Source organism: Panthera pardus, unplaced genomic scaffold, assembly GCF_024362965.1.
Source record: "Panthera pardus isolate Hobbes unplaced genomic scaffold, ASM2436296v1 HiC_scaffold_11, whole genome shotgun sequence".
NCBI classification, from domain to species: domain Eukaryota; kingdom Metazoa; phylum Chordata; class Mammalia; order Carnivora; family Felidae; genus Panthera; species Panthera pardus.
In genome coordinates this window covers 14,003,250-14,030,530 of record NW_026526666.1, presented here as the reverse complement: position 1 = coordinate 14,030,530, position 27,281 = coordinate 14,003,250, and the positions used below count along the sequence as shown (strand labels likewise).

The 27,281-nt window shown below is 59.3% G+C and overlaps 1 protein-coding gene across 3 annotated transcripts; it reads left to right on the top strand.

Annotated features, from left to right (window-relative positions):
- CELSR2 (cadherin EGF LAG seven-pass G-type receptor 2) lies at window positions 1-26,903 on the top strand. 3 transcript variants are annotated; one of them, XM_019457735.2, is made up of 34 exons: window positions 1-3,825; window positions 8,164-8,811; window positions 10,734-10,956; window positions 11,371-11,486; window positions 11,663-11,751; window positions 12,129-12,286; window positions 12,714-12,877; window positions 13,031-13,156; window positions 13,521-13,687; window positions 13,968-14,255; window positions 14,339-14,513; window positions 14,748-14,889; window positions 15,048-15,168; window positions 15,567-15,750; window positions 15,927-16,028; window positions 16,667-16,761; window positions 16,976-17,185; window positions 17,669-17,852; window positions 17,953-18,081; window positions 18,168-18,348; window positions 18,509-18,676; window positions 18,775-18,901; window positions 19,016-19,216; window positions 19,567-19,741; window positions 20,062-20,174; window positions 20,305-20,384; window positions 20,472-20,598; window positions 20,689-20,811; window positions 21,435-21,562; window positions 22,013-22,101; window positions 22,208-22,402; window positions 22,531-22,701; window positions 22,849-23,083; window positions 23,547-25,146. In XM_019457735.2, exons 1-34 carry the CDS (start codon window positions 489-491, stop codon window positions 23,566-23,568), a joined length of 8,793 nt encoding a protein of 2,930 aa, XP_019313280.2. In that variant the 5' UTR covers window positions 1-488; the 3' UTR covers window positions 23,569-25,146. The 3 variants fall into 3 exon arrangements, with proteins under 3 accessions (XP_019313280.2, XP_019313279.2, XP_019313278.2); XM_019457734.2 differs by having other exon boundaries at window positions 23,404-25,146; XM_019457733.2 differs by lacking the exons at window positions 22,531-22,701; window positions 23,547-25,146 and adding an exon at window positions 26,168-26,903.
- The last annotated feature ends 378 nt before the right edge of the window (window positions 26,904-27,281 follow it).

Genomic DNA, 27,281 nt, shown 5'->3' with positions numbered 1-27,281 from the left:
TCGTGGTGGGGCTGGGCCCTTGGCCGCGGAGACAGCAACAGCCTCGGCGGGGACGCGGGGCGCGAGCGAGTGGCGCGGGGCAGTCGAGGACGGCCGGGGTCCGGGTGCGTAGCTCCGCGGGCTCAGGTGGGCGATCCCGCGGGGGCGAAAGGGGCACCTCGAGACTCGGGAAGTCGGCAGGGCCAGGGTCGCGCGGGGCCCGCGGGCGCAGGTGGCGAGAGCCGGGCACGCAAGTGGAGGCGCGGCGCCAGCCAGTGGTGGTCGGGGTGACCCGGGCGCGGGCCGGGATCGGGGAGCGGTGCGAGCCCGGGTGCGTCGGAGAGCTCAGCGCCGGGCCCCGCCGAGGCAGCAAGGCGCAGGCCCGAGGGGCGCACGAGTGGCCCCCGGGGACTGGCGCCCCGGCCTGGGCATGAGGCGCGGCGGGGCCGGCTGGAGCCGGAGGAGGAGTCGCCGCCGCCGTTGACCCGGCCGGCCGGGAGCAGGGAGAGATGCAGAGCCGGGCAGCCCGCGCCCCCCTTCCAACGCTACTGCCGCCGCCGCCGCCGCCGCCGCCGCCGCCGCTGCTGCTGCTGTTGCTGCTGCTGCTGCTACTGCCGCCACTGCTGGGAGACCAAGTGGGGCCCTGTCGTTCCCTGGGGCCCGGGGGACGTGGCTCCTCAGGGGCCTGCGCCCCCGTAGGCTGGCTCTGTCCAGCCTCAGCCTCCAACCTCTGGCTCTACACCAGCCGCTGCAGGGATGCAGGGACGGAGCTGACTGGCCACCTGGTGCCCCACCACGACGGTCTGAGGGTCTGGTGTCCAGAATCCGGAGCCCACATCCCCCTGCCGCCAGCGCCTGAAGGCTGCCCATGGAGCTGTCGTCTCCTGGGCATTGGAGGCCACGTTTCCCCCCAGGGCAAGCTCACCCTGCCCCAGGAACACCCGTGCTTAAAGGCCCCACGGCTGAGATGCCAGTCCTGCAAGCTGGTGCAGACCCCGGGGCTCAGGGCAGGGGAAAGGTCAGCAGAAGAGTCCATGGGCGGGCGTCGGAAAAGGAATGTGAATACAGCCCCCCAGTTCCAGCCCCCCAGCTACCAGGCCACAGTGCCTGAGAACCAGCCAGCTGGTACCCCTGTGGCATCCCTGCGGGCCATTGACCCAGATGAGGGTGAGGCAGGCCGGCTTGAGTACACCATGGATGCCCTCTTTGATAGCCGCTCCAAACATTTCTTCTCTCTGGACCCGATCACGGGGGCTGTAACTACAGCCGAGGAGCTAGATCGTGAGACCAAGAGCACCCATGTCTTCAGGGTCACGGCACAGGATCATGGCATGCCCCGACGCAGTGCCCTGGCCACACTTACCATCTTGGTGACTGACACCAATGATCATGACCCTGTTTTTGAGCAGCAGGAGTACAAGGAGAGCCTCAGGGAGAACCTGGAGGTTGGCTATGAGGTGCTCACGGTCAGAGCCACAGATGGTGACGCCCCTCCCAATGCCAATATTCTGTACCGCCTACTGGAGGGCCCCGGTGGCAGCCCCTCTGAAGTCTTTGAGATTGACCCTCGCTCTGGGGTGATTCGAACTCGTGGCCCCGTGGATAGGGAAGAAGTAGAATCCTACCAATTGACAGTGGAGGCAAGTGACCAGGGTCGGGACCCCGGTCCACGGAGTGCCACAGCTGCTGTGTTCCTATCTGTGGAGGATGACAATGACAATGCCCCTCAGTTCAGTGAGAAGCGCTACGTGGTCCAGGTGCGTGAGGATGTGACCCCAGGGGCCCCGGTACTCCGGGTCACAGCCTCAGATCGAGACAAGGGCAGTAATGCCTTGGTGCATTACAGCATCATGAGTGGCAACGCTCGGGGACAGTTTTACCTGGATGCCCAGACTGGAGCTCTGGATGTGGTGAGCCCTCTTGACTATGAGACAACCAAGGAGTATACCCTACGGGTTAGAGCACAGGATGGTGGCCGCCCCCCGCTCTCCAACGTCTCTGGCCTGGTGACAGTGCAAGTCCTGGATATTAATGACAATGCCCCCATCTTTGTTAGCACCCCTTTCCAGGCTACTGTGCTGGAGAGTGTCCCTTTAGGCTACCTGGTCCTCCATGTCCAGGCCATTGACGCTGACGCTGGTGACAATGCCCGCCTGGAATACCGCCTTGCTGGGGTTGGGCATGACTTTCCCTTTGCCATCAACAATGGCACAGGCTGGATCTCTGTGGCAGCTGAGCTGGACCGGGAAGAGGTTGATTTCTATAGCTTTGGGGTAGAAGCCCGAGACCATGGCACCCCAGTGCTCACTGCCTCAGCTAGTGTCAGTGTGACCATCCTGGATGTCAACGACAACAACCCCACCTTTACCCAACCAGAGTACACGGTGAGACTCAATGAGGATGCAGCTGTGGGCACCAGTGTGGTGACAGTGTCGGCTGTGGACCGTGATGCCCACAGCGTCATCACCTACCAGATCACCAGTGGCAACACCCGTAACCGCTTTTCCATCACCAGCCAGAGTGGTGGTGGGCTGGTGTCGCTCGCGCTGCCATTGGACTACAAACTTGAGCGGCAATACGTGCTAGCTGTGACTGCCTCTGACGGCACACGGCAGGACACGGCACAGGTGGTAGTGAACGTCACTGATGCCAACACCCACCGTCCCGTCTTTCAGAGCTCCCACTATACGGTGAATGTTAATGAGGACCGGCCAGCAGGCACCACGGTGGTGCTGATCAGTGCCACGGACGAGGACACAGGTGAGAATGCCCGCATCACCTACTTTATGGAGGACAGCATCCCTCAGTTCCGCATTGATGCAGATACAGGGGCTGTCACCACCCAGGCTGAGCTGGACTACGAGGATCAAGTGTCCTATACCCTGGCCATCACCGCCCGGGACAATGGCATTCCCCAGAAGTCTGACACAACTTACCTGGAGATACTGGTGAATGATGTGAATGACAATGCCCCTCAGTTCCTTCGTGACTCCTACCAGGGCAGCGTCTATGAGGATGTGCCCCCTTTCACCAGTGTGCTGCAGATCTCGGCCACTGACCGTGACTCTGGCCTTAATGGCAGGGTCTTCTACACCTTCCAAGGAGGTGATGATGGAGATGGTGACTTTATCGTAGAGTCCACATCAGGCATCGTGAGAACGCTTCGGAGGCTGGATCGTGAGAATGTGGCCCAGTACGTTTTGCGGGCATATGCAGTGGACAAGGGGATGCCTCCCGCCCGCACGCCTATGGAAGTGACGGTCACTGTGTTGGATGTGAACGACAATCCACCTGTCTTTGAGCAGGACGAGTTTGATGTGTTTGTGGAAGAGAACAGCCCCATCGGGTTGGCCGTGGCCCGGGTCACAGCCACTGACCCTGACGAAGGCACCAATGCCCAGATCATGTACCAGATAGTGGAGGGCAACATCCCTGAGGTCTTCCAACTGGACATCTTCTCTGGGGAGTTGACCGCTCTGGTGGATTTGGACTATGAAGACCGGCCTGAATACATCCTGGTCATCCAGGCCACGTCGGCTCCCCTGGTGAGCCGGGCTACTGTCCACGTCCGCCTGCTTGACCGCAACGACAACCCACCAGTGCTGGGCAACTTTGAGATCCTTTTCAACAACTATGTCACCAACCGCTCAAGCAGTTTCCCTGGGGGTGCCATCGGCCGTGTGCCTGCCCATGACCCTGACATCTCAGACAGCCTGACTTACAGCTTCGAGCGGGGGAATGAACTCAGCCTCGTCCTGCTCAATGCCTCCACGGGCGAACTGAGGCTGAGCCGGGCATTGGACAACAACCGGCCTCTGGAGGCCATCATGAGCGTGCTAGTGTCAGGTAAGGAAGGGCCCAGGTGGTGTCAGGTGGGGGCGGCCATTGGAGGAGGCCCTGGGCAGCCGTCCAGGGAGAAGTCTTGGACTCACCTCTCTGCCGAGAGGCTGGCACAGAGGTTGAGGGGTGAGAAGCAGCTTGGGAAGGAGCCCTGGGAATCCTGGCAGCTGGTGCAGGCCCCGCCTGCCACCCCAGGCTGGGCTGGGCTGCTTCGGTTGGCTGCCCCCTGCCTACCACCCTGTGACGTGGCAGGGCAAGTGTGGTGAGGCTGCCCTGGCTATGGCTGCCAAGAATTGTAAGAAAAAAAAAGAAAAGAAAAAAGGCACGTGGAAGACTGGGGGGCCAGGAGAGCTGGGGGAGGGGTAGAGAGGACTGTGTTGTGTGTGGGGCAGGGAGGTGAGCCGGTCCCCTCAGCACCCCTTCACGCCCGGCAGGGTATTCTTGTGATCTCATAACAGCCTTCTGACAGAGCAGAGGGCTGTGGGGCACAGGGTTGCCGCCGAGGGGTCAGGACCCTGCTGTCGGGCCTCTTCTGGCCCCTTCTGGCTCCCGGCTGAGCCCCAGACTGGCTGAGGGGGACTTTGTCTAGTGCATTCTTTTCCCTCCAGGCAGAAAGAGCCTGGCCTGGCTACCCCTTCAGAGCTCCCGCAGGAAGTGAAGCCAGAGCTCATTGTCTGTGTCCAAACAGACCCCACTGTCAGAGGCCATGGTTTGGGGTCCAGCTTGGGGGAGGGGCTGCGGTGAAGCCAGGGCCAGGCTGAGGCCTCCTGGGCCGCCTTGCCACCCCGTGGGCTCTTCTTAGGATGCTAGGCCTTCCTTGCTGTCTGTGACCAGCCTGGACTCAAGGAATGGGGTATAGGGACCAGGATAAGCGAGGGGACTGGTGGTCTTTGAGGGTAGAGCCCCCTGCTCCGGTGGGGAGAGAACAGAGTCCTGGGGCGTGGGAGCCTGGCCAGGACCCAGGCTAGGCATTCCTGCTGCTTGGCCAAGCGCTCAGCCTGCAGACTCCCTGGACAGAGGGTTGGGGGAGGAGAGTTGGGGGGGGGGGGGCGGCATTCTGTCTTCTCTGTCAGCTATGAGGAGTGATTGGCAGTGGCAGGGAGGGAGCCAGCCCCAGGTTGCCGAGTCCCTTCCCCAAGCCTGGGAACAACTGGCACCCCCATGAGGGCCCCTTGTTAGAGACACCCTAGGGATGGATGGCCCAGGATACCCCATTCTAGACACATAAGGGAAGAGAAGAAAAGAGTCTGGCACCCCTCTATTGCCACCTCAGGGAGTCTGGGCCTAGAGGGCAATGAAAGACCTGTGAGACGCAGGGTGTGGTCAGCCCCCTCCCCGCTCTGGGTCCTTCCTGGACAGATGCCTCCCCTGCCCTACTCCCTTAGGTGGCCACAGGAGCCAGGGGATAAGAGATTTTAGAGGTCATGGACAAGGCTCTGTGCCTCTTGAAGCTTCAGTTTCCCTCCATGAGGAGGAAGTGAAGGGCTCGAGCTCCTGTATCCTGTACCTTCTCTGCTGGGAGAAGCAAGCTGTGGGGAGGGATGGAAAAGAAGGGCCTCTGCTTCTTGTCCTCCCCACAGCCTGTCCTAGGCGAGTATGGCAGGACACTGAGGAGGCCCCACCCAGCCTTCAGGCTCCTACCTGGGCAGAACCCCTGACCACAGCTCCCTAAGAACAGAAGGGAAGGCCTCAGGCTGGCCCTCCAGCCCTGGCCCCACCATGTCCCTTAAGCCCTGACCCTTGGAGGCAGTCACCACGGCAACCCCAAAGTTAAGGGAGGCTGGGGTGAGGGGGAACTGACTCCCACTGCCCCTTTGTTTTCCTTCTCTTGTTCTTTGTCTCTCTTTCTTACCCGCCCCTGCCCACGGGGGCCCTCCTGCTCTGCCCCACTTCATTGCCCTCTCCTGATCTCCTGTGTGGCTCTCTCCTCCTTTCCCACTTTCTCCATTGCTGGCTCTTTTTCTGGGTCTTTGTTTTTCCCTGTTTGGTCTCCACGTTCATGCCCCTCTGACTTCCCTGCCTCTTGTCCCTGTGGCTGAAGCTGCCCCAGCTTGGGCTGGATGGCTCTTCTGAGGCCCCAATTCTCCCTGCCTCTTTCTTACTCTGCTGGAACACACAGGAACTCTTGTGCGTGGTCTGGTCAGCTCCCAGAGCGGCAGACCCCCACCCACTCCCCCTCCAGGCCTACCGCTTCCACTGGCACATCTGCCAGGGGAAGACAGGTTTGGAGTCTGATTCTGCCACAGTCTGGGACCTGGGGCCCCTGTTCCCACCCTGCCTTGACACCTGAGGGGTGACCTAGGTCAAGGCAAGGGAGAGGAACAAAGAGGAAGGACTGTGCAGTAGGTTGACTGCTGGGGATGAGGGACAACAGAAGAGGGGGCAGGTGGCCACAGATGGTAGACCAGATGGGAAGCAACAGAGACACATTGGGTGAGGGGCATGGGCGGGGCCTGGGACGGCAGTGGGGAGACACAGGGAGGAGTGCTTGTTTCCGGGGCTGAGTGGTGGTGAGGTTTCTCTTGCTCACTGGCTTTGACTGCCCCCTCCGCTCCCTAATCAGTTAGGGGCTCTGTGTGGACTCTTCGGCAGCTTTCTGCCTGGAAGGACTATCCCATCAAGGAATCACTGGGCAGAGGCACCAAGTGCCTGAGAGCCCCGTGCCAGCTCCCCACCTCAGTGCAGGGTGGTCTGAAAGAGGGAGAAAAGTAGAGCCTGAGGTCATAAATCTGGGCAGGCCTCCTGGAGTAGGTGAGCTTGGGGCAGGTTAGAATAGTAGGAGGACTGTGGGTAGGTCAGGTGGGAAGGCACAGCGTGTTTGGTAGCTCTAGACGAGAGTAGGAGGAGCAGAAGTGGGGAATGACAGGCAAGCTTGCTGGTGAGAGCAGGCAGGCTTTGGCAGTCTGCGATGAGGCTGGTGGGCAGGTGGGTGGACCAAAGCCATGGCTGAGATGGGTGTCTGCCTTCAGCCTTCCCTGGCTGAGCTGAGCTGCCTGGTGTAGTTAGCCACCTCCCATAGGTACGGCAGAGAAGCAGAATCTATTCCCAGGTCCCTCCCCTAATCCCACCCCACCCCAGAAACACCATCTTCTGCCCTGTTCCTATTAGGGGTTCCTTCTTAATATCAACTCAGGGCCCCTCCTGCTGTGTTTAAAAGATCATTTCCTCACTATGGAGACATCAGCATCTTAGCATTTACCGAACACCTACTATGTGTAGGACATTGTAGTAAATTTAAAAAATGAATACCATTTACAGCCCTGCCAAGCCATTTCCTCCTCCCCACTGGCCTCCAGCTTTCATTTTCGAACTAAATAAAATTCAATGTCATGTATATGTGCATTCAGGTGTGCATGGTATTTCTGGGCTTAGAGTGTGGGTGGAGTGAGACACTAGAGTGTGTTAGCACCTAGCTGTTTATAAGTGAGTGTGTGGCCTGCAGGTGTAGCAAGCATTTGGGTGCAATGCAGTGAGCCAAGCGGGCGATGAATAGCTAGAGGCCCAAGGCCGGAGGGGAGATCAGGCTAGTGGGGCTTTTCTGGGGTTTCAGGTTGGAGAGCTGCCCAGGCCCTTCCATCTCTGCCCCCACCCCCATCTCTCACAGCATCAGGGCAATGGGTGGTGCAGCCCCTGGAAAGGTGGCTCAGCTGGATTTCCTGGGGTGAGGCCTCCCCAGGCTATCTTCAGCAGCCCAGAGAGTTGGGCGGGAAGAATGCTTTGTGTGGGGCGTTGCTATGGGGATAGCAGGCCTGCGCCCAAGCAGCCATGGGGCTCAGTGGGAGGGGGACTGGGTGGCCCACTGACCCAGTTCATCCCTCACTCTGCCTCGGTGGGGGAGGAGGGAGCACAGCCAGGGTCAGGGTTATGGTAGTGTCGAGGTATAGAGGCTGAGGGGGTACGATGATCATTTTTGTGGGTATCTCATGGTGCTCTGGGCCCTGTAGAAAGGTAAGAAATAGGCAAAATTGGGTTCTTGTGCAGGGAAGTCCCGAATTTGGTGTAAGAGAGTAAGAGTCATGGCTTGGACAGGGGAAGGTGCACAAACATTAAAAGACATGCTGTTCTTCACAGTGCAGGGTTTTTGTAAAGTATGCAAAGAGAACTTGTGAAAAATGGAATCACCTTAAGTGTGGGTGGGGGCCGATCCAGCAAGGTGTGACTTCCCTACATGTAGTCTCTTAGGCACTTTTTGCCACTGGCAACTGGGCAATTCAGTAGTGTGTGGGCTGGATTTTGGCTCCCGCTCCCTTCTTGGGGTGCTCCTGCCCAAGGCTAGGTCTCCGGCTTGGCACCCCTGCCCTCCCAGCCCTGTGCCGGGTCCTGACCCATGTCACTTATCCGCAGATGGCGTGCACAGTGTTACTGCCCAGTGCGCACTGCGTGTCACCATCATCACGGACGAAATGCTCACGCACAGCATCACACTGCGCCTGGAGGACATGTCGCCAGAGCGCTTCCTGTCCCCCCTACTGGGTCTCTTCATCCAGGCGGTGGCCGCCACGCTGGCCACACCCCCAGACCACGTGGTGGTCTTCAACGTGCAGCGGGACACCGACGCCCCCGGTGGCCACATCCTCAATGTGAGCCTGTCGGTGGGCCAGCCGCCTGGGCCGGGGGGCGGGCCGCCCTTCCTGCCCTCCGAGGACCTGCAGGAGCGTCTGTACCTGAACCGCAGTCTGCTCACTGCCATCTCGGCGCAGCGCGTGCTGCCCTTCGACGACAACATCTGCCTGCGCGAGCCCTGCGAGAATTACATGCGCTGCGTGTCGGTGCTGCGCTTTGACTCCTCCGCGCCCTTCATCGCCTCCTCCTCGGTGCTCTTCCGGCCCATCCACCCCGTTGGGGGGCTGCGCTGCCGCTGCCCACCCGGCTTCACCGGCGACTACTGCGAGACCGAGGTGGACCTCTGCTACTCGCGGCCCTGCGGCCCCCATGGGCGCTGCCGCAGTCGAGAGGGCGGCTACACCTGCCTCTGTCGCGACGGCTACACGGGTGAGCTGGAGGGGGTGGCGGGGGGGAGGTGTTCTGGAGGGCTAACGCTTCAGTGCAAGCACAGATCAGGCTAAGGACCGGGGCTGCCTCGTTCCTTTCCAGAATAAGGCAGGCACAGGTTACACTGGCCATCTGCAGATCCCACTTGCTCCTCTACAGCGACGTACTGGGGAGGGAGGAGGGGGGAGCCCACCTTCTCCCAGCACTCCCCAGCCCCATCCCAGGCAGCGTAGTAAGTGAGGTCAGCGCGCCTGCTCTAGAGGCAGCCGGCTCGGGTTTATATTCCAGCTTTGCCACTGGTAGTAGTTGTGTGACCTCGGGCAAGTTACTTAACCTCTCTGTGTCTCTGTATTTTTAAATGGAGATGATGAATTGATTTACCTCACAGCGTGGTTGTAAGGATTAATGTAATTAACTTAATACATGTAAAGAGCGAGCCCTTGGAAGGTGTTGGCTGTGATTTAAGAGACCACTGGACTCAGGCTACTTGTTCTGAGTCTCACCTCACAGTTTGACTAGACCTGAGGCTGGGCCTGGAATCTGGTCTCCCCCACCACTGAGCGAGTTACCTTTTTGGGCTGCAGCCCATACTTTTCTTCCCAGGCGTTGAGAAGAAGGCATAGAAAAAACTGGAGGGGTTTGGGTGCGGGGTAGGGTTGTTTCAGAAGGTCTGTGTACCTTTGTGACCCTGAGCAGAATAGCTCCACCCCTGCGCAGGTGCTGGGAAAAGGGTCAGGCCTCCCAGTTGGCCTGTGACCTGGGTTTTTACACATCCCCTCCCCAGCCTCTGCTTTGTGCTCCTGACCCCGCCCTGCAGGCTCCTGTTTCTCCTCAGGACACCCCCTTCTCTCCTCCCTGGGCCCTTCCTTCCCAGATAGGTTAGGCCTACTCTCTCTCCTCCACAGCCATGCCCACTGGCTCTGCCAGCGTTGGCGGGCAGACCCCACCGCCTTTCTGCTGCATCTTCCTGCCCAGAACTTGCCAGACTTGACTCCTCTCAGTCTGCTGTGGGTGGGGGTGGAGGGGAGGGGAGGGCTTGGGGGATGGGAGGGGAGTCTTTGTCCAGGAGGATGGGGAGGGGGGCTTAGAGTAGGCGAACAACAGTTTCCATGGAAACAAGAGCCAGTCACTAGGCACAGGAGCTGAGAACCTATCTCTACAATCTGGGAATGGGGAGGGAGAGAAAGGGGTGGATTTTCCCATCTGATGTTGTTGGAATTTTCAGTTCCTCCACTGAAATCCTGGTCTGCTCCCAGGGCTCAGTTCCCCAATCTGTCAGCATCTCCCAAGTGCACAGAGGGCCTCCTTCTGGCCCCCAGGACTCAGGGCCGGAGTTCTCTGCCCCATTCCTGGGAGTCTCCAGCTTCCCACACCCCTCACCCACCACCCATAACTCTGACAACCGAAGTGGAAGCCTGGTCTCTTCCCCAGAGAGGGAAACTGATCTTGGCGCCTGACAGAGACAAAAGCACCAGTGGGAGGGTGGGAGGAAGGGGGTTTGGCACCAGCCCTGGTGTTGTCCTGCAGGCTCTTTCCTCCATGCACATCCATCCCTGTGGGAACAGAACACCCCCAAGCTTGCTTGGAAGCCAGGACACCAAAGGCTAACTAGGACCTGGGCCTTGTGACCAGAGACCCCGGCAGGCCTGTGCACTTGAGCCCCAAAAGGAGTACAGAAGGGCCTGGGAGCTTCAAGGAACTCGCAGGGGAGCAGTATAATGGGATGGTGGTGAGAATGGCACGGTGGGCCAGACACAACACCCCGGTTTCCTAGATCTCAGAGAAGGTGGGCACATGAAAGGAGGTGCAGATGCTTGGGAGAATTTGGGAGTGTTATGGGAGGTATCGCTGGGTGAGGAGCCGTCCCAGTTACTCTACCCTCTCAGGCACTTGATATCCGCCCTGGCTTTCCCCTTGCCCAGGTGAGCACTGCGAGGTGAGTGCCCGCTCAGGCCGTTGCACCCCAGGTGTCTGCAAGAACGGAGGCACCTGTGTGAACCTGCTGGTGGGTGGCTTCAAGTGCGACTGCCCATCTGGAGACTTCGAGAAGCCCTACTGCCAGGTGACCACGCGCAGCTTCCCCGCCCGCTCCTTCATCACCTTCCGTGGCCTACGCCAGCGCTTCCACTTCACCCTGGCCCTCTCGTGAGTGGCTGGGCCCTGAGCTGGGGGGAGGGAGTGTGGCGGGAGCCTGGGGTGTCTCCCGTTCTGCACGCAAGGCGAGAGGTCAGGCAGCGAAAGTGCTTGGAGCAGGTTGTTGGCAGAGCCAGCTCTGCACTTGAGAGTTGCTTGTGCGCTCTGCCAGCAGACATTCCTCACCCGCCAGGGTCCACTTGTCACTCTTCCTACCCCACTTTTGAGGGTGGGGAGTCAGGAGGTCAGGGTTCTGGTTTTAGTTCTGGTTTGGGCTCATCTTCCACGTTCCAGCTCCACAGCCCATAACCTTTGTCAGGTGTCAGCCCTCTGGAGTGTCCTGAGTAGGATCAGGGAGGGGCTAGTTAGGTGGCTGGGGTTAGGCTGGTGCCCCGCTCCCTGCCCCCATCTCCACCTCCTGCTCAGGTTTGCCACCAAGGAGCGTGATGGGCTGCTGTTATACAACGGACGTTTTAACGAGAAGCATGACTTTGTGGCCCTCGAGGTGATCCAGGAGCAGGTCCAGCTCACCTTCTCTGCAGGTGATCCCGGTTGCCCCATGTCCTTGCCCATCTCCCAAAGGCCCTATGTGTCGTGGCCCCTGACCCCAAGCCACATGCCCTCCCAGCCCAACCTGGGCCCAGTCCCAACTGTGAGCACACCCTCCCCATTCCCAGCCCTCATCTGACATCCCAGCTCACCTGGGTCCTTTCCCCAGGGGAGTCGACCACCACTGTGTCTCCATTCGTGCCCGGAGGGGTCAGTGACGGACAGTGGCACACAGTCCAGCTGAAGTACTACAATAAGGTGAGTGTGGGAGGGGGTCAAGGAGCTGGAGGGTCCTGTCCTTGGCTCAGGTGCTCAGATCTAGGTGGTGCTTCATCCAGGGGGGCTGGTAATGGGTGGCACTTCTGACGGAAGAGGGGGGGGAAGGGGGTGGGAACTTGCCACTTTGCCGGGGTGTCTCCCTTCCACCCGGCAGTACTATATGTCCCCTGTCCTGTTAGGCACACACTCCAGCAGACATTGAGGAATGCAGTCGAGCTCATATGTCACGTGAACACACGTGTGCACACCTGTATATATGTGTGTACAGAGCGGTGTCAGCATGTGCTGGTGCCTTTGTGCCCGTGAACCTAGTGAGCTTCTTGAACTGTTTCTCTTCTCTGCCCTTCCCTGTCCAGCCACTGTTAGGTCAGACAGGGCTCCCGCAGGGCCCATCTGAACAGAAGGTGGCTGTGGTGACCGTGGATGGCTGTGACACAGGAGTGGCCCTGCGTTTTGGAGCTGTCCTGGGCAACTACTCCTGTGCTGCCCAGGGTACCCAGGGTGGCAGCAAAAAGTGAGCAGGGGAGAGGGCTGAGGGATGGGGTGCAGTGTGGGGCCAGGCAGGGAGGGAAGGTTGAGACAGTGGGCCTCAGGGAGCCCTGAAATGGAAACCAATCCAGATGGCGGCCTTCCCTCATCTTGCTTCCCTTAGCCCCTGCTCAGGCTTCTGCAGAGGTTTGGGTTGGGGAGCGGGAACGGCAAGGTTAGGCGATTAGGGCAGGGTCTCATGGAGCGGTCTGGGGGGTGCGGGGGGGATGGTGGGTGTGAGATGGGAGTGGCTCCAGGTTGGGATGCCCTGCTTTCTCTGTGCTTTCTCCAGGGCCCCTTGGGCTCCTGCCTGGGCCCTTCCCGCCTCTGGCCTGGTGGCAGGGAGAGGGGAGAAGGAAGAGCCAGAAGCTCCCCCGTTTTGCCTCACGTTGCCATCATTTCTGCTCCCGCAGGTCTTTGGATCTGACAGGGCCCCTGCTGCTGGGTGGGGTACCTGACCTGCCCGAGAGCTTCCCTGTCCGCACGCGGCACTTTGTGGGCTGCATGAGGAACCTGCAAGTGGACAGCCGGCACGTAGACATGGCTGACTTCATCGCCAACAACGGCACCGTGCCTGGTATGGGGACCCGGGGCAGGGGCAAGGCCAGGAACCCAGTGCAGAAAGGAGGGCTGGGCCTGGTATGGGGACATGTTGGGGGTTTCAGAGGCCCTTCTGGCTACAGGTTTTCTGTCTGGAGCCCCGACCCGAGCCCCTTTCTCTCCCATCTAGGCTGCCCTGCCAAGAAGAACGTGTGTGACAGCAATAGTTGCAACAATGGGGGCACCTGTGTGAACCAGTGGGACGCGTTCAGCTGCGAGTGCCCTCTGGGCTTCGGGGGCAAGAGCTGTGCCCAGGGTAGGAGGGGCAGCCAGCAGAGGCTGAGGCCCGAGAGCTGTCAGCAATGCTGGGAACACTGGCAGGGTCGGGGCAGGCGCTGGGCAGGGCCCAGCCAGGCTGGGCTGTAGGTGGAAAAGCGTGTCTGGGCAGAGCCCTGAGAGGGTAGCACTGGAGACAAAGGGCCCAGTCAGAGGCAGGCCTGGGCACAGCATGGGGCAGGCGCAGGACAGGTAAATGCTCTGGAGGGTGGGGCCAACGAGGGGAGTGGGCACTAGGAGAGGCAGTGCCCTGCATCCCACAGAGCCACCACCTCTGAGCATCATACCCCCTGGGGCACTTGGCTGCTCCACCCCTCAGAATCTGCCTTTATCTGCCTCCTCAGAAATGGCCAACCCGCAGCGCTTCCTGGGCAGCAGCCTGGTGGCCTGGCACGGCCTCTCGCTGCCCATCTCCCAGCCCTGGCACCTCAGCCTCATGTTCCGCACACGCCAGGCCAACGGTGTCCTGCTGCAGGCTGTCACCAGGGGGCGCAGCACTATCACCCTGCAGGTGATGCAGGGAGGGGGTAGTGACCAGGGCTGCTGTAGCCTCCAGGGGGCTGGTCAGAGATGGCTGGGCGGGGTCTATTCTTGTCCCCAAGGAAGAGGCCGCTAGAGCTGTTTGTTGGATCACTGCTGCCATCTATTGGCCCCAAGGGAAAAAACACCTTTTCTTCTCTGGCCTCAGCTGGGCAGTAGGATGGGTTTGGTGGTCCAGGAAGGACGGCAGTGGGCTAGAAGAGATGATTAAGGCAGTCTGCTGACCCTCTTTTCTTTTCTCCTGCTGCCAGCTGAGGGAAGGCCATGTGGTGCTGAGTGTGGAGGGCACAGGGCTCCAGGCCTCGTCTCTCCAGCTGGAGCCAGGCCGGGCCAATGACGGCGACTGGCACCGTGCACAGCTGGCGCTGGGAGCCAGTGGGGGCCCTGGCCATGCCATCCTGTCCCTTGACTACGGGCAGCAGCGGGCAGAGGGCAACCTGGGCCCCCGGCTGCATGGGCTGCACCTGAGCAACATTACAGTTGGGGGAGTGCCTGGGCCCGCCGGTGGGGTGGCCCGCGGCTTCCGGGGCTGTCTGCAGGTGAGCCTCCTCCCCTGCCTCCCAGTCCTCACCACCTGGAGGCCTGCTCCACAGAGGGCCAATACCGCTTCCGTCCCTCCCAGGGTGTGAGGGTAAGCGAGACGCCCGAGGGGGTTAGCAGTCTGGATCCTGGCCGTGGGGAAAGCATCAATGTGGAGCCAGGCTGTAGCCTGCCGGACCCCTGTGACTCGAATCCGTGTCCTGCCAACAGTTATTGCAGTGATGACTGGGACAGCTATTCCTGTAGCTGTGATCCAGGTATGCTAGGGATCCAGGGAAATGGGGCAGGTTGGTGGGTGCCCAGGGTCTCATTTCAGCTCTGCTGTGTGACCTGAGGTGGGTCATATGACCTCTCTGAGCCTTGTCTCCTGCACTGCAAAGCCATAGCCAGCTGGTATGATTCTCAGACTGGAAGGTGGTGGATGAAGGCAGGTTTGAAGAAAGTGCCAGGGGAGGGTGGGCTTTGAGTCTCTCTCATCCTTATGGTCCCAGGTTACTATGGCGACAACTGTACTAACGTGTGTGACCTGAACCCGTGTGAGCATCAGTCCGTGTGTATCCGAAAGCCCAGTGCCCCCCACGGCTACACCTGCGAGTGTCCCCCAAATTACCTTGGGCCATATTGTGAAACCAGGTAAGTGGACCAGGGCATGACCGTTGCCTGTCTCTGGGGTGTCCCTCAGAGCACCATGAACCTGGGTGAGCCACAGCCACAGTCAGAAGGGCCACACAAGGCTGCACCAGACAAGGATGGCAGAGGGAGCTCATGTCCGCCTGGGCTCCTCTCTGCAGGATTGACCAGCCTTGCCCCCGAGGCTGGTGGGGACACCCCACGTGCGGCCCGTGCAACTGTGATGTCAGCAAAGGCTTCGACCCAGACTGCAACAAGACAAGCGGCGAGTGCCACTGCAAGGTGACAGCCCCCACCTGGCCTCCACAGTGGCCTCCTGGGCCCTTAAGTGGAGAAGGCCTTACTGCAGAGAGAGCTCAGGGCTGTGTGCCCTTGCTCTGACGGGGTGGACAAGGGCCCCGTGCTCTGATGTGTCTGGGGTGTGGGGGACCCAGGATGGATACTCTACCAGTGAACTCTAGGCTGGCCTCACTGGTTGTTTGCAACCAGTTCTGACTGGTTGGCATCTCACTGATGGGCTAAACTGCAAATTGTTACCAGTTAAATATTTTGAATACCATTCCTGGGGGGACCTGAACTCAGCGAGCCTCCCTCCAGAGGGGCCACAGCTGAAAGGATCCATGAGCATCCAGGAGAGAGAGCCTGAGCCAGTGACCCGCATCCTCTGTCCCCCCTCTCAGGAGAACCACTACCGGCCCCCTGGCAGCCCCACTTGCCTCCTCTGTGACTGCTACCCCACGGGCTCTTTGTCCCGCGTCTGTGACCCCGAGGACGGCCAGTGTCCATGCAAGCCAGGCGTCATTGGGCGCCAGTGTGACCGCTGTGACAACCCTTTTGCTGAGGTCACCACCAATGGCTGTGAAGGTGGGGCTCCCATGCTGGGTCGGTGGCTCTCCTGCTGTGTGCCAGGTCCCGATGTCCCAGGGATGCCAGGAGCAGGGGCTGGTTGCAGTCCTGAGGCTGCTGAGGGCGGGCTGGGAGCCTGAGCAGAGCTGCAGGGGGACAGCTACTCCTGGGTAACCCTGTGTGTTTCCTTGCAGTGAATTATGACAGCTGCCCACGGGCCATCGAGGCTGGGATCTGGTGGCCCCGTACCCGCTTTGGACTGCCTGCTGCTGCTCCCTGCCCCAAAGGCTCCTTTGGTAGGTGCTGGACTTGGCCTCTCATCACTAGGACTGGCTGCAGATCCCGGGACCTCTCTCTGGTCTCCAGGTCCTGGAGACTCCATGTCCCACACTGTTGCTCTGCTCCCAGGGTTGCCGGGATGAAGGGCACCTACATCCTGAATTCTTAACAAAAATGCTGAAACACCTGCCATGTGCAGCCACAGTGACGGGTATAGAGATTCAAAGATGAATCACAGAGGGTTCTTTCCCATCCTCAACTCACCGCCTGGAACAGGAGTTATGCCACTAGAAAGGCAGTCTGGGGAGTAGGGGCTGTTGGGTGCTGTTCCAGGGGACCCAGCCCCAGTCCTGGTCCTTGGACTGAGATGATGAACAGAGTTCATAAGCAGAGAGTGGCAGAGAGCACAAGGTGCAGAGGGACAGCGATGTCTAGGGACTTGAGGAGAGTGTGTGCCCTGTGCTCCTGCATCCTTGTTTGGGCCCATCTTGCAGGGGTTTCTTACTCTTCTCATCTGGGCTGCAGGAGGGCAGGGCTCTTGTTTGCTTGTCTCCTGTCTCTGGCCCATGAGGTCCTGGCACCCGGGAACTCTGGCAGGTCCGGGAAGCATCCTGTATCTGTCCTGAGGCCTGCCATCTGGGCTTCCTTCCCCCAGGGACTGCCGTGCGCCACTGTGATGAACACAGGGGGTGGCTCCCCCCAAACCTTTTCAACTGCACATCAGTCACCTTCTCAGAGCTGAAAGGCTTTGTAAGTGAACCTCCTCTTTCCCCTCACTGCTGCTAGCTTTGAGAAAAGGGCTTTTGGAATTCCAACCCCAGGGTACCCCCCACTGGGAGTGGCCGTTTCTCCCTTTTCCTGAGGCCCTTTTACTCCAGAGTTCCAGTCCTGCCCTCTGGGGACCTCACTGCTATCCTCCTGTGCTGACCTCCCGCCATCCCTGTCCTGTCCGGCTCCATCCTAGGCTGAGCGGCTACAGCGGAATGAATCAGGTCTGGACTCGGGACGCTCCCAGCGGCTGGCTCTGCTTCTGCGCAATGCCACACAGCACACGGCTGGCTACTTTGGCAGTGATGTCAAGGTGGCCTACCAGCTGGCCACACGGCTGCTGGCCCATGAGAGTGCCCAGCGGGGCTTTGGGCTGTCTGCCACGCAGGATGTGCACTTCACCGAGGTGGGGCTTGGATGGGGCAGGGCTGGCTGGTTAGATGGGGGTCATGGTGAGTGAGCCCGTTTCTGGGGCAACCTGAGGGCTGAATGGGGAACACTCTCCATCCCTGCCTTTGGGGACCTCCCAGTTGGCATGAAGCCTCCGGGAGGTCCCTTGAGCCATGGAATTTAGAGCATCTCCTTCCAGCTCTTTTTCTAGTAAGGTGCTAACAGAGACTAATGTTTGTATTGGGGCCTGGCCTGACCAGGTTCCTCGGAGCAGAGGCCTTGCCCACCTTGCCAGGCTGGGGAGGAATCAGCATCTAGCCATGTGTGTGGGTCCAGACACAGGGCTTGGGAAGCTCCTAGTTCCAGAATGAGGAGGGAAGGTTTGAAGGAGCGGCATGGTTGGTGTGGGTAGCCAGGGCTGGTCGAGGCACAAGTGGGGCCCGGTGGTGGGGATAAGAAGGTATGGGGCTGCAGCCCACTGTGACCATGCCTACCCCAGAATCTGCTGCGGGTGGGCAGCGCCCTCCTGGACGCGGCCAACAAGCGTCACTGGGAGCTGATCCAGCAGACGGAGGGTGGCACGGCCTGGCTGCTTCAGCACTACGAGGCCTATGCCAGTGCCCTGGCTCAGAACATGCGGCACACCTACCTGAGCCCCTTCACTATCGTCACGCCCAACATCGGTGAGGCTGGGTCAGGGAGGGGGCTGTGGAAAGAGGCCCTGGGCAAGGTGGCTGTGCTGGGGGCCTGACCCAGGGTCTGACCTGTGACCCTTCTCCCTAGTCATCTCTGTAGTTCGCCTGGACAAGGGGAACTTCGCTGGGGCCAAGCTGCCTCGCTATGAGGCGCTGCGGGGGGAGCGGCCCCCTGACTTGGAGACGACGGTCATTCTGCCTGATTCTGTCTTCAGAGGTCAGTGGGGAGCCAGAGGGTGGGTCAAGGGCCAGGCTGGGGCATCTCTGCGGGGCCCAGCTGAGTGGACAGTGTCCCGGTCCCAGAAACACCCACCGTGGTCAGGCCCGCGGGCCCTGGAGAGACCCAGGAGCCAGAGGAGCTGGCTCGGCGTCAGCGGCGGCACCCAGAGCTGAGCCAGGGTGAGGCTGTGGCCAGCGTCATCATTTACCGCACCCTGGCCGGGCTGCTGCCCCATAACTATGACCCGGACAAGCGCAGCCTGAGGTGAGCAGCTGAGGAGACAAGGGGTGGGTGGGATGCAGGTTGGGTGGGTGAGTGCTGAGGCACAGAGAGGCCAGGGGTCGGGGCATGTCCAACTGATGATGGGTGTTCCCTCAGCCACGGGACTGCCATAGTGACTGTGTACCTGCCTGTTCTTCATCAGAGTCCCCAAACGCCCTGTCATCAACACGCCCGTGGTGAGTATCAGCGTCCATGACGATGAGGAACTTCTGCCCCGTGCCCTGGACAAGCCAGTCACGGTGCAATTCCGGCTGCTGGAGACGGAGGAGCGCACCAAGCCCATCTGTGTCTTCTGGAACCATTCCATCCTGTGAGCCTAAACTGCCCTTCCCCCAAGGCTTTGGGCGGAGAGCCAAGCCCCTGGGTGCCTTACACTCCTGGTCCCCTGCCCCTGCCTCCCTCATGCAGAGTCAGTGGCACAGGTGGCTGGTCAGCCCGAGGCTGCGAGGTCGTCTTCCGTAATGAGAGCCACGTCAGCTGCCAGTGCAACCACATGACGAGCTTCGCCGTGCTCATGGATGTGTCCCGGCGAGAGGTTGGACCCCCAGGGGGCAGCCGCGGAGCTAGGGGTGGGAGCCCAGGGCACTGGGCTGGATTCTTAGGCCCTGCCCTTCCTAATTCTCCTGGCCTCTTGCCACCTGCTCTGCAGAATGGAGAGATCCTGCCGCTGAAGACACTGACATATGTGGCCCTAGGGGTCACCTTGGCTGCCCTGCTGCTCGCCTTCCTCTTCCTCACTATCCTGCGTGCCCTACGCTCCAACCAGCATGGCATCCGACGGAACCTGACTGCTGCTCTGGGCCTGGCCCAGCTGGTCTTTCTCCTAGGAATCAACCAGGCTGACCTCCCTGTAAGATTTCTCCCCTCACCCGGAGATCGTCCACAACTTCTAGTCCTATGAAACTTCCTATGAGTCCTCCTCAGCTCCCCAGTCCCTGCTTCTGCAGCAGGAACTCAGACAGAGCCCAATCCAGCACCCAGCCCATGGTTTCCTCTTCTCCAGCTCCCCCTCACCTCCCCTTACTGCCCCCCGACTGCCCCCCCCCCCCCCCCCCCCCCCGCTGCCAGCATCCTAGGAGTACCTTCCTCTGGCCCACACTTCCCGAAGCACCACCTTACACCCAGGCCCTTCCCCTGACAAGACAGAATCCACACTCTGGGTGTGCCCTGGTCACTGACCGGGCATGGCTGGGTCCCCAGTTTGCTTGCACAGTCATCGCCATCCTGCTGCATTTCCTGTACCTCTGCACCTTCTCCTGGGCCTTGCTGGAGGCCTTGCACCTGTACCGGGCACTCACTGAGGTGCGCGACGTCAACGCTGGCCCCATGCGCTTCTACTATATGCTGGGCTGGGGTGTGCCTGCCTTCATCACAGGTACCTCCCACCCCCTTCCCGGGCCTGAGGTTCTGCATCCCTAGGCCCTGGGTCCACCTTCATGCCACATTCTCCCCACCCACATCCCAGTCCCAGAGGCCCCATACCCCCATGACCCAGGCTGAGTTCTCCGTAGGCATGCCTCTCAGTCCTTGAGGCTCCCCACCAGGGGCTGGGTCCCCCATCCTGGACAGGTCGGCATGGACACATGGTGGGTGGAACCCTTTGTCCTCTGCACCTGGCCCTGTGAGCCCATTTGACACCTGACTGGTGTCAAGGCCCTACCACCCCTTCCCCTGCTGTTGTCACCATACCCCCAGGTCTAGCCGTGGGCCTTGACCCTGAGGGCTATGGGAACCCTGACTTCTGCTGGCTCTCCATCTATGATACGCTCATCTGGAGTTTTGCTGGCCCTGTGGCTTTTGCTGTCTCGGTAGGTGCTAGAAAGTGGGCTGGGGGTGAGCAGGCTGAGTGTGTCCCCATTTAGGAATGGGGAAACTGCTGGGCCCCCGCAGAGTTGAGTAGAAGCTGTCTGTCCCCTGATGTTCGCCCTCCCCTGCTAGATGAGTGTCTTCCTGTACATCCTGGCAGCCCGCGCCTCCTGTGCTGCCCAGCGGCAGGGCTTTGAGAAGAAAGGCCCTGTGTGAGTATGGGGTGTGGGTGCCTGGGCAGTGGGCAGGCATCGGTGTGGGAGGCCTCCTGGCTGGGCTCACAGCCTCCCCCTCTCCAGCTCAGGCCTGCGGCCTTCCTTCGCTGTTCTCCTGCTGCTGAGCGCCACGTGGCTGCTGGCGTTGCTCTCTGTCAACAGTGACACCCTCCTCTTCCACTACCTCTTTGCTGCCTGCAATTGCATCCAGGTACCTGGCCCAGGCCCATGGAGATGGGGGTGTGAGGCTTGGCCATGGGGTGCCCGATTCCGCACTTAGCTGCTGCCTCTCGCCTGCCAGGGCCCCTTCATCTTCCTCTCCTACGTGGTGCTTAGCAAGGAGGTCCGGAAAGCACTCAAGTTTGCCTGCAGCCGCAAGCCGAGCCCTGACCCTGCGCTGACCACCAAGTCCACCCTGACCTCGGTGAGGGAGCCAGGGATCAGGGACGTGGGATCAGGGAGGTCTGGGGCAGAGAGGAAGAGGCAGAAGGCCCAAGGAGCTTGTTCTCTGTGCTTTTTGCCCCGCTTTTTCTTCATCCTTACATCCTTTCCTGGAAGGAGGAAGGGGTGGTGAAATGGTATATGTGGCCTGGGAAGAGGGGGACATGGGGGTAGGGAGGAAGGTTTTGACTCAGAAGAGTTGGGTGTAGAGCTAGGAAGAGTAAGGTGAGGAAGTGACCAAGACAGGTGACCCAGTCACGGATGCCCAACATCTGAGAATCCCTCGTGGATCTTGGTAGATTTTCTGTGTCCAGCACATTCTCAGGAGATAATTCCCGGTACCATTTTTTACCAGGAAGCCCTTATATAGCTGAGTCCAGGGTACTTGGCGTGCACAGGGCTGGCCCAGGTACGGCAGAGCTATGGCTACTACCAGGCCCTGATATGGGAGTGGTGGGGGGCGCGGAGATGTGCGGCCTCTCTCTTTCAGACCTGGGCGTGTAGGTGGTAGAACTTAGGGCAGACTCCCTCGGCCCTTCTGCTCCCCGTCCTGGGGCCACCCCGGTCTGCTCCCCCTACCTACTGACCTCTCCATTCCATGCCTAGTCCTACAACTGCCCCAGCCCCTATGCAGATGGGCGGCTCTACCAGCCGTACGGAGACTCAGCAGGCTCTCTACACAGTGCCAGCCGCTCGGGCAAGAGTCAGCCCAGCTACATCCCCTTCTTGCTGAGGTGAGCCCTGGTGACGGGGGCATCCACAAGGAGAGAAGAGTGCTGTGCCTGCTGGAAACCAGGCCAGCCACCTGCTGGGAGTTGAACAGCGCACTTGGTGGCTGGCTGGTGGCAGCTTAAATTAGAAGCAGGAGGGGGGTGCCTGGGTGGCTCAGGCCGGTTGAGCGTCCAACTTAGGCTCAGGTCATGATCTCATGGTTCGTGGGTTTGAGCCCTGCATCGGGCTTCGTGCTGACAGCCTGGAGCCTGCTTGGGATTCTCTCTCTGTCTGTGCCCCTCCCCCATGTGTGCACACACACACTCTCTCTCTCTCTCAAAATAAATAAACTTAAACAAAAAAAGAAGTAGGAGGGGCATGGGGCAGGAACAGGGAAACAAGAGAGAGAAAAAAGAATGGGACACTAGGCAAAGGGCTGGGCTGACCCTTCTAACATGGCCTTGTCTTCTCAGGGAAGAGTCCACACTGAACCCTGGCCAAGGGCCCCCTGGCCTTGGGGACCCAGGTAGCCTATTCCTGGAAGGTCAAGACCAGCAGCATGGTGAGAAAAGAAGCCCCTGATGGCCGGTGGGGGGGCAGCTGCCTGGCTTTTGTGGAGGGTGTGCAGAGGCAGGTTGGTCAGCCGTGATTTCTCCCCCACCTCCCAGATCCTGACACAGACTCTGACAGTGACCTGTCCCTGGAAGATGATCAGAGTGGCTCTTATGCCTCTACTCACTCATCAGACAGTGAGGAGGAGGAAGAGGAGGAGGAGGAGGAGGCCGCCTTCCCTGGAGAGCCAGGCTGGGACAGCCTGCTGGGGCCTGGCGCTGAGAGACTGCCCTTGCACAGTACCCCCAAGGGTGGGCCGGCGCCAGGGCTTTGGCCTTTGACGGGGGCAACGGGAGGGCAAAGGGCCTGGAATTCCTAGGGTAGTGAGTTCCTAGCTGTCTGTCTTCTCTGGGCCTTATCAACTTCCTTTCTCCACCAGATGGGGGCCCAGGGTCCGGGAAGGCTCCCTGGCCAGGAGACTTTGGGACCACAGCAAAGGAGAGTAGTGGCAATGGGGCCTCTGAGGAGCATCCTTGGGAGAATGGAGATGCCCTGCCTCGGGAGGGGTCCCTGGGCCCCCTTCCAGGCCCTTCTGCCCAACCTCACAAAGGTGAGCAGGGCATGCCCAGCTGCCATGCTCCCCCATTTGGCAACCTCACAACTCACCTTTGCCCCGTGGCTGGTAGGGCTCTCTAGGGCAGTCCCGTGAGCCTACCACTTGTTCCTCATGGCGCCTGCACCCCCCCTCCCCCCACAGGCATCCTCAAGAAGAAGTATCTGCCCACCATCAGTGAGAAGAGCAGCCTCCTACGGCTGCCCCTGGAGCAGGGCACAGGGTCTTCTCGGGGCTCCTCAGCCAGCGAAGGCAGCCGGGGCGGGCCCCCTCCCCGCCCTCCACCCCGGCAGAGTCTCCAGGAGCAGCTGAACGGGGTCATGCCCATCGCCATGAGTATCAAGGCGGGCACAGTGGATGAGGACTCGTCGGGCTCCGAGTGAGTGAGGCTGGCTGGGTGGGACCGGGCGCAGCCCCTCAGAGGCCCGGCTGGGCTCACAGCTGCTTCCAGGCCTCGCCAGGTTGCTCTGGCAGGCGGTCGGGGGACGGATGGGCTGGCCAGCTGCCTTACTGTGACATGCCCACAGACCATGGTGCCCCATGGGGTCAGCTCAGCCCGCATCGGGCAAAGTGAGGGAGGGTGGGGAGCTGGGGTTGCTTTTCTGTTTCCTTCTCCTGGTGGAAGCTTCTCCCTGTCTTCTCTGCTCCGACTAACCCCCTGTCTGCCTTTTCTGTCACTTTCCTTTCCTGCCTCTCCAGATTTCTCTTCTTTAACTTCCTGCATTAACCCTGGGCCGGTGGTTCCTACACCCTGAGGCTCCCTTACCTTCCCCAGCTGCACTCATGCCCCCACTCCTGTCTTGTGCTCTATCCTGCCCTTGCTCCCCACCGCCTGCCCGCAGCAGCGACGAAACGTCCATCTGAGGAGCCTGGGCCTTGCCGGGAGGGGCGCCCACCCCACCCAAGGCCATCTAGTGCCAACTCCCTCCCCCACCATCCCCTTCACTGCACTTTGGACCCCTGGGGCCAACATCTCCAAGACAAAGTTTTTCAGAAAAAAGGAAAAAAGAATTTAAAAAAGGATCTCCACTCTTCATGACTTCAGGGATTAATTTTTTTTATATGCTGGAAACTGACTCCCCTTTCCCTTCCCAAAGAGGATAGGACCTCCCAGGATACTTCCCAGCCTCTCCTCAGTTTCCCATCTGCTGTGCCTCTGGGAGGAGAGGGACTTTTGGGGGGCCTGCCCCTCATTTGCCATCACCAAAAGGAAAGGACAAAGCCACATGCACCCAAGGGCATCAAGCCCTGCAGGCTGCACCCCGGCAGGCCTCAGTATGGTGAGGGCGTCAAGGTGGAGGGCACTCCTCACTCTGCCTGTGCTGCCCCTCCCAGGAACTGAAAAAAGCCCTGTCTGGCGAGGGGGCAGAAGGACTCCACGCCCCCAGACCCCCAAATGCTGCATGAACACATTTTGAGGGGAACCCGTGCCCCTGGGCGGCGGCCGGGCCACCCCAGCCCCTCTTCTCTCCCTGGACTCTGGCCACGCGCTGCAGTCCAGGTGTTTGCTCAGTTCGCTGACCCAAAAGTGCTTCATTTTCCTGCCTGACCCGCATGGGGAAGGCCAGTCGTGTGTTAAGTTGCGCTTCTTTGCTGTGGTGTGGGTGGGACGGGAGGAAGAGTAAATCCAGGGCTGGCTTAGTCGCCCCCAGATGTCTCAAGCACAGGTCTCAAGCCTGGGTTCTGGTGTCCACTCACCTACCCACCCGAGATCAGACGAATCCCACTTTGACCTGCTGTGGCCTCTGAGACATGTTCTATTTTTAACCCCTTCTTGGAATTGGCTCTCTTCTTCAAAGGACCGGGTCCTGTTCCTCTTTCTCTCCCTCTCCCACGCCCACCCCCAGCTCCCTGCGAAGAGAGAGTTAATATATATTTTATTTATTTGCTTTTTGTGTTGGGATGAGTTCGTGTCCGGTCCCAGGGGGTCTGATGTGGCTGTGACAGGTTGGGTGTGTACCCAGCAATCCTGGCGTGGGGGCCTGAGGCCCTTCCCCTGCTCCAGGCTGTCATCTCCTGCCTCCTTTCCTCCGGCCTCCTCAGTTTTGCCAACTGCAATTCATTTGAGTTACTGTTTATGCTAAGCATGTACTCCTGACTTGTCACTGACTTTCCTCTGGAGCAGGTGGCTAGAAAAAGAGGCTATGGGTGGGGGAAAAAATGTTCCTGTTTCTCACTTGTAAGGCTGGTTTTTGGCTTTTCTGCCATGGATTCTCCCCCTGACCTCTCCCCTCAGCAATTCCTGCAAAGGGTTAAAAATTTAACTGGTTTTTAACTACTGATGACTTAAACAACACAAAGATGCTGGATGCTAACTTGATACTAACCATCAGATTGTACAGTTTGATTGTTACTGTAAATACAGTAGGGTTTTGTGTTTGTTTTTTTCATTTCCCCATACTACTGAATAAACTATAGCTCTGTGCGGGTTGAGCACCGTCATCACGTGCTTCTGTGTGGTACCCTGTCCTTCCAGAGGGCAGCTCTGGAAAACAAGAGCAGGCAGGGCCCTAGGTGGGCCAGGAGGTCAGGGGACTCAGATGCCAAGCAGCCGATGAGCTAGTCCCTCTACGAACACCCCAGCAGTAGCCAAATAGCCTCATCAGCACAGAGCCCATGTCCTGGCATGTCCAAGGAAGATGCGGCAGGTGGCAGGAAGGTTTCCTTTTCACCAGGATAGGAGGGACTTGTGTGGCTGGAGAGGCTGCAAACAGCAGGCAGGTTTCCGGTCCAGTCGCTTAGGGGCTGAGTCCTGGGGACAGAATTCAGGAGGCAGGGAGGGCAGAGTTGAGTGGCTGAATGGCTGGTAGGAATTCAAAGCTCAGTGACTACCTCCTGACCACTTCTCTGGGCCATTTTGTGTGTTTTGCCATTGGAAATGAAGCAGCAGTTCACACTCAAGCCAACATGTTCTGCAACATTACTTCTCTTCCCAAGTTTTGTATTTTCTTCAAAGGTCTGTTCAGCAAACTAGTTAGGGAGTTAACATGGGGGCACTAGAGGGTGGGTAGTGATCAAGAGCACAAGCCCTGGGCACCAGACTGACTTAATTTCTTTGCCTGCAAAATGAGGATGGTAAGAGCATCCGCCTAATTGAGCTTTTATGAGACTTAAATGAGTTAGCACATGTAAGGTGCTTAAAACAGTTCACAGTGCATAGTAAGAGGCCAGTAAATGTTGGCTTCCCTCATTGCTGCTACTGGGCAGGGGCGGGGTTAGAGAGCATAAAGAGACAACTAGAAAGGCGGACCTGAAGGGAAGGAAGGAAGCAGGTAGCTGAACAAGGAAGGCAGCTGTGGCAGGTGGGCCTCCGCCCTCGCTGGCACTGCCTACGGAGTGTTGCTTAAGCCGGCTTGGGGCGGGATGGGGGTGGGGGTGGGTGGGGATGGGGTGAGGTGGGGGTTACGAAATTCAAGACTGACCGAGAGCAAAAGGAACATGCCTTGTCCTTTCCGGCCACCAGGTGGCAACAGCACATGGGTCTGCGGCTGGTTTTGTCTCCCAAGCTACACACACGTGCCATCTGCTGGCCACACCTAAGTGCTTGCCTGGGCATGCCGACCTTCCAGCGCTTCTGCCAGAGCCGGGAGTCACCAACAGGCCCTGCTCGCCAGACACCCGCGCAGGACACAGCTGGGGAACACACCTCAGGTTTTCTGGCCTCTGCCAGATTTCTCCAGAGCCAGTCAAGTGTGTTTCCACATCCCCTCCCCCAACTCAATTCTTGGAATCCCAGAGGCTGTAGGAGTTGCTGACAGAGGCTCAGGGAGAGGGGTGAACATCTAGGCAGCTGTCACTGTGATATAGGTGAAATGTGTTACATGAACTTTAAGATCGGCCATAAAAAGGAGAAGACAGCAGTGGAGGGCCTCTGGGGAAGGACATTTCAGTGCCTATGTAGGGTGCTTGTGGGCATATGTATGTGGGGGGCAGGGGACACCAGCTGACACTCCACTCCCTCTGCCCAGTTGCCTATTGCCTTCCTTAAGTCACAGCCTAGCCTTCTAAGAGGGAAGTTGTCTCAAAACTCATAAGGAATTGAATTGGTTCTGGTTGCAAGAGTCAAAGGCTGTGAGTCAAAGGTTTAGCGAAATCTGTTAAATGAGTCTCTGTCATTCATTCAACAACCCCCCACCATCTTGCACTCAAATTTATTTTTTCAATAAATAAATGAAGTTCTCTGCCACATACAAATGACAACACTAGGCACTGCAGAGATTTCTAAAACCTAGTGCCAACCCTCACGTCTAGGAGGGGACATAAGAAGAGAACACCAACAATTCTAATGATATACGTGACGAGGTGTTCCAGTATCTTCTACTGAAGCAGTCAGTGAAGCTGAATACCAGGGGACCCATCAAAGGGTCCCCTCATCTCAGTACCGCAGGCTAGATGATGAGGCATTCTCAGAAGGTTCCATTCTCCGGGTGCCCGAGTGGCTTAGTAGGTTAAGTGTCCAAACTCGATTTCGGCTCAGGTCATGATCTCACAGTCTGTGGATTCAAGCTCCGCATTGGGCTCTTCCCTGACAGAGTGGAGCCTGCCTGGGAGTCTCTCTCTCCCTCTCTCTCTCTGAC

What these genes read in the sequence shown, in the direction of transcription:
- CELSR2 (XM_019457733.2), top strand. Translation starts at nt 489, where the DNA reads ATGCAGAGCCGGGCAGCCCGCGCCCCCCTTCCAACGCTACTGCCGCCG. An exon ending in GCAGCACTATCACCCTGCAG is followed by an intron (nt 13,688 to 13,967) that starts GTGATGCAGGGA and finishes TCCTGCTGCCAG; the next exon opens with CTGAGGGAAGGCCATGTGGT. An exon ending in TCAACCAGGCTGACCTCCCT is followed by an intron (nt 19,217 to 19,566) that starts GTAAGATTTCTC and finishes CTGGGTCCCCAG; the next exon opens with TTTGCTTGCACAGTCATCGC.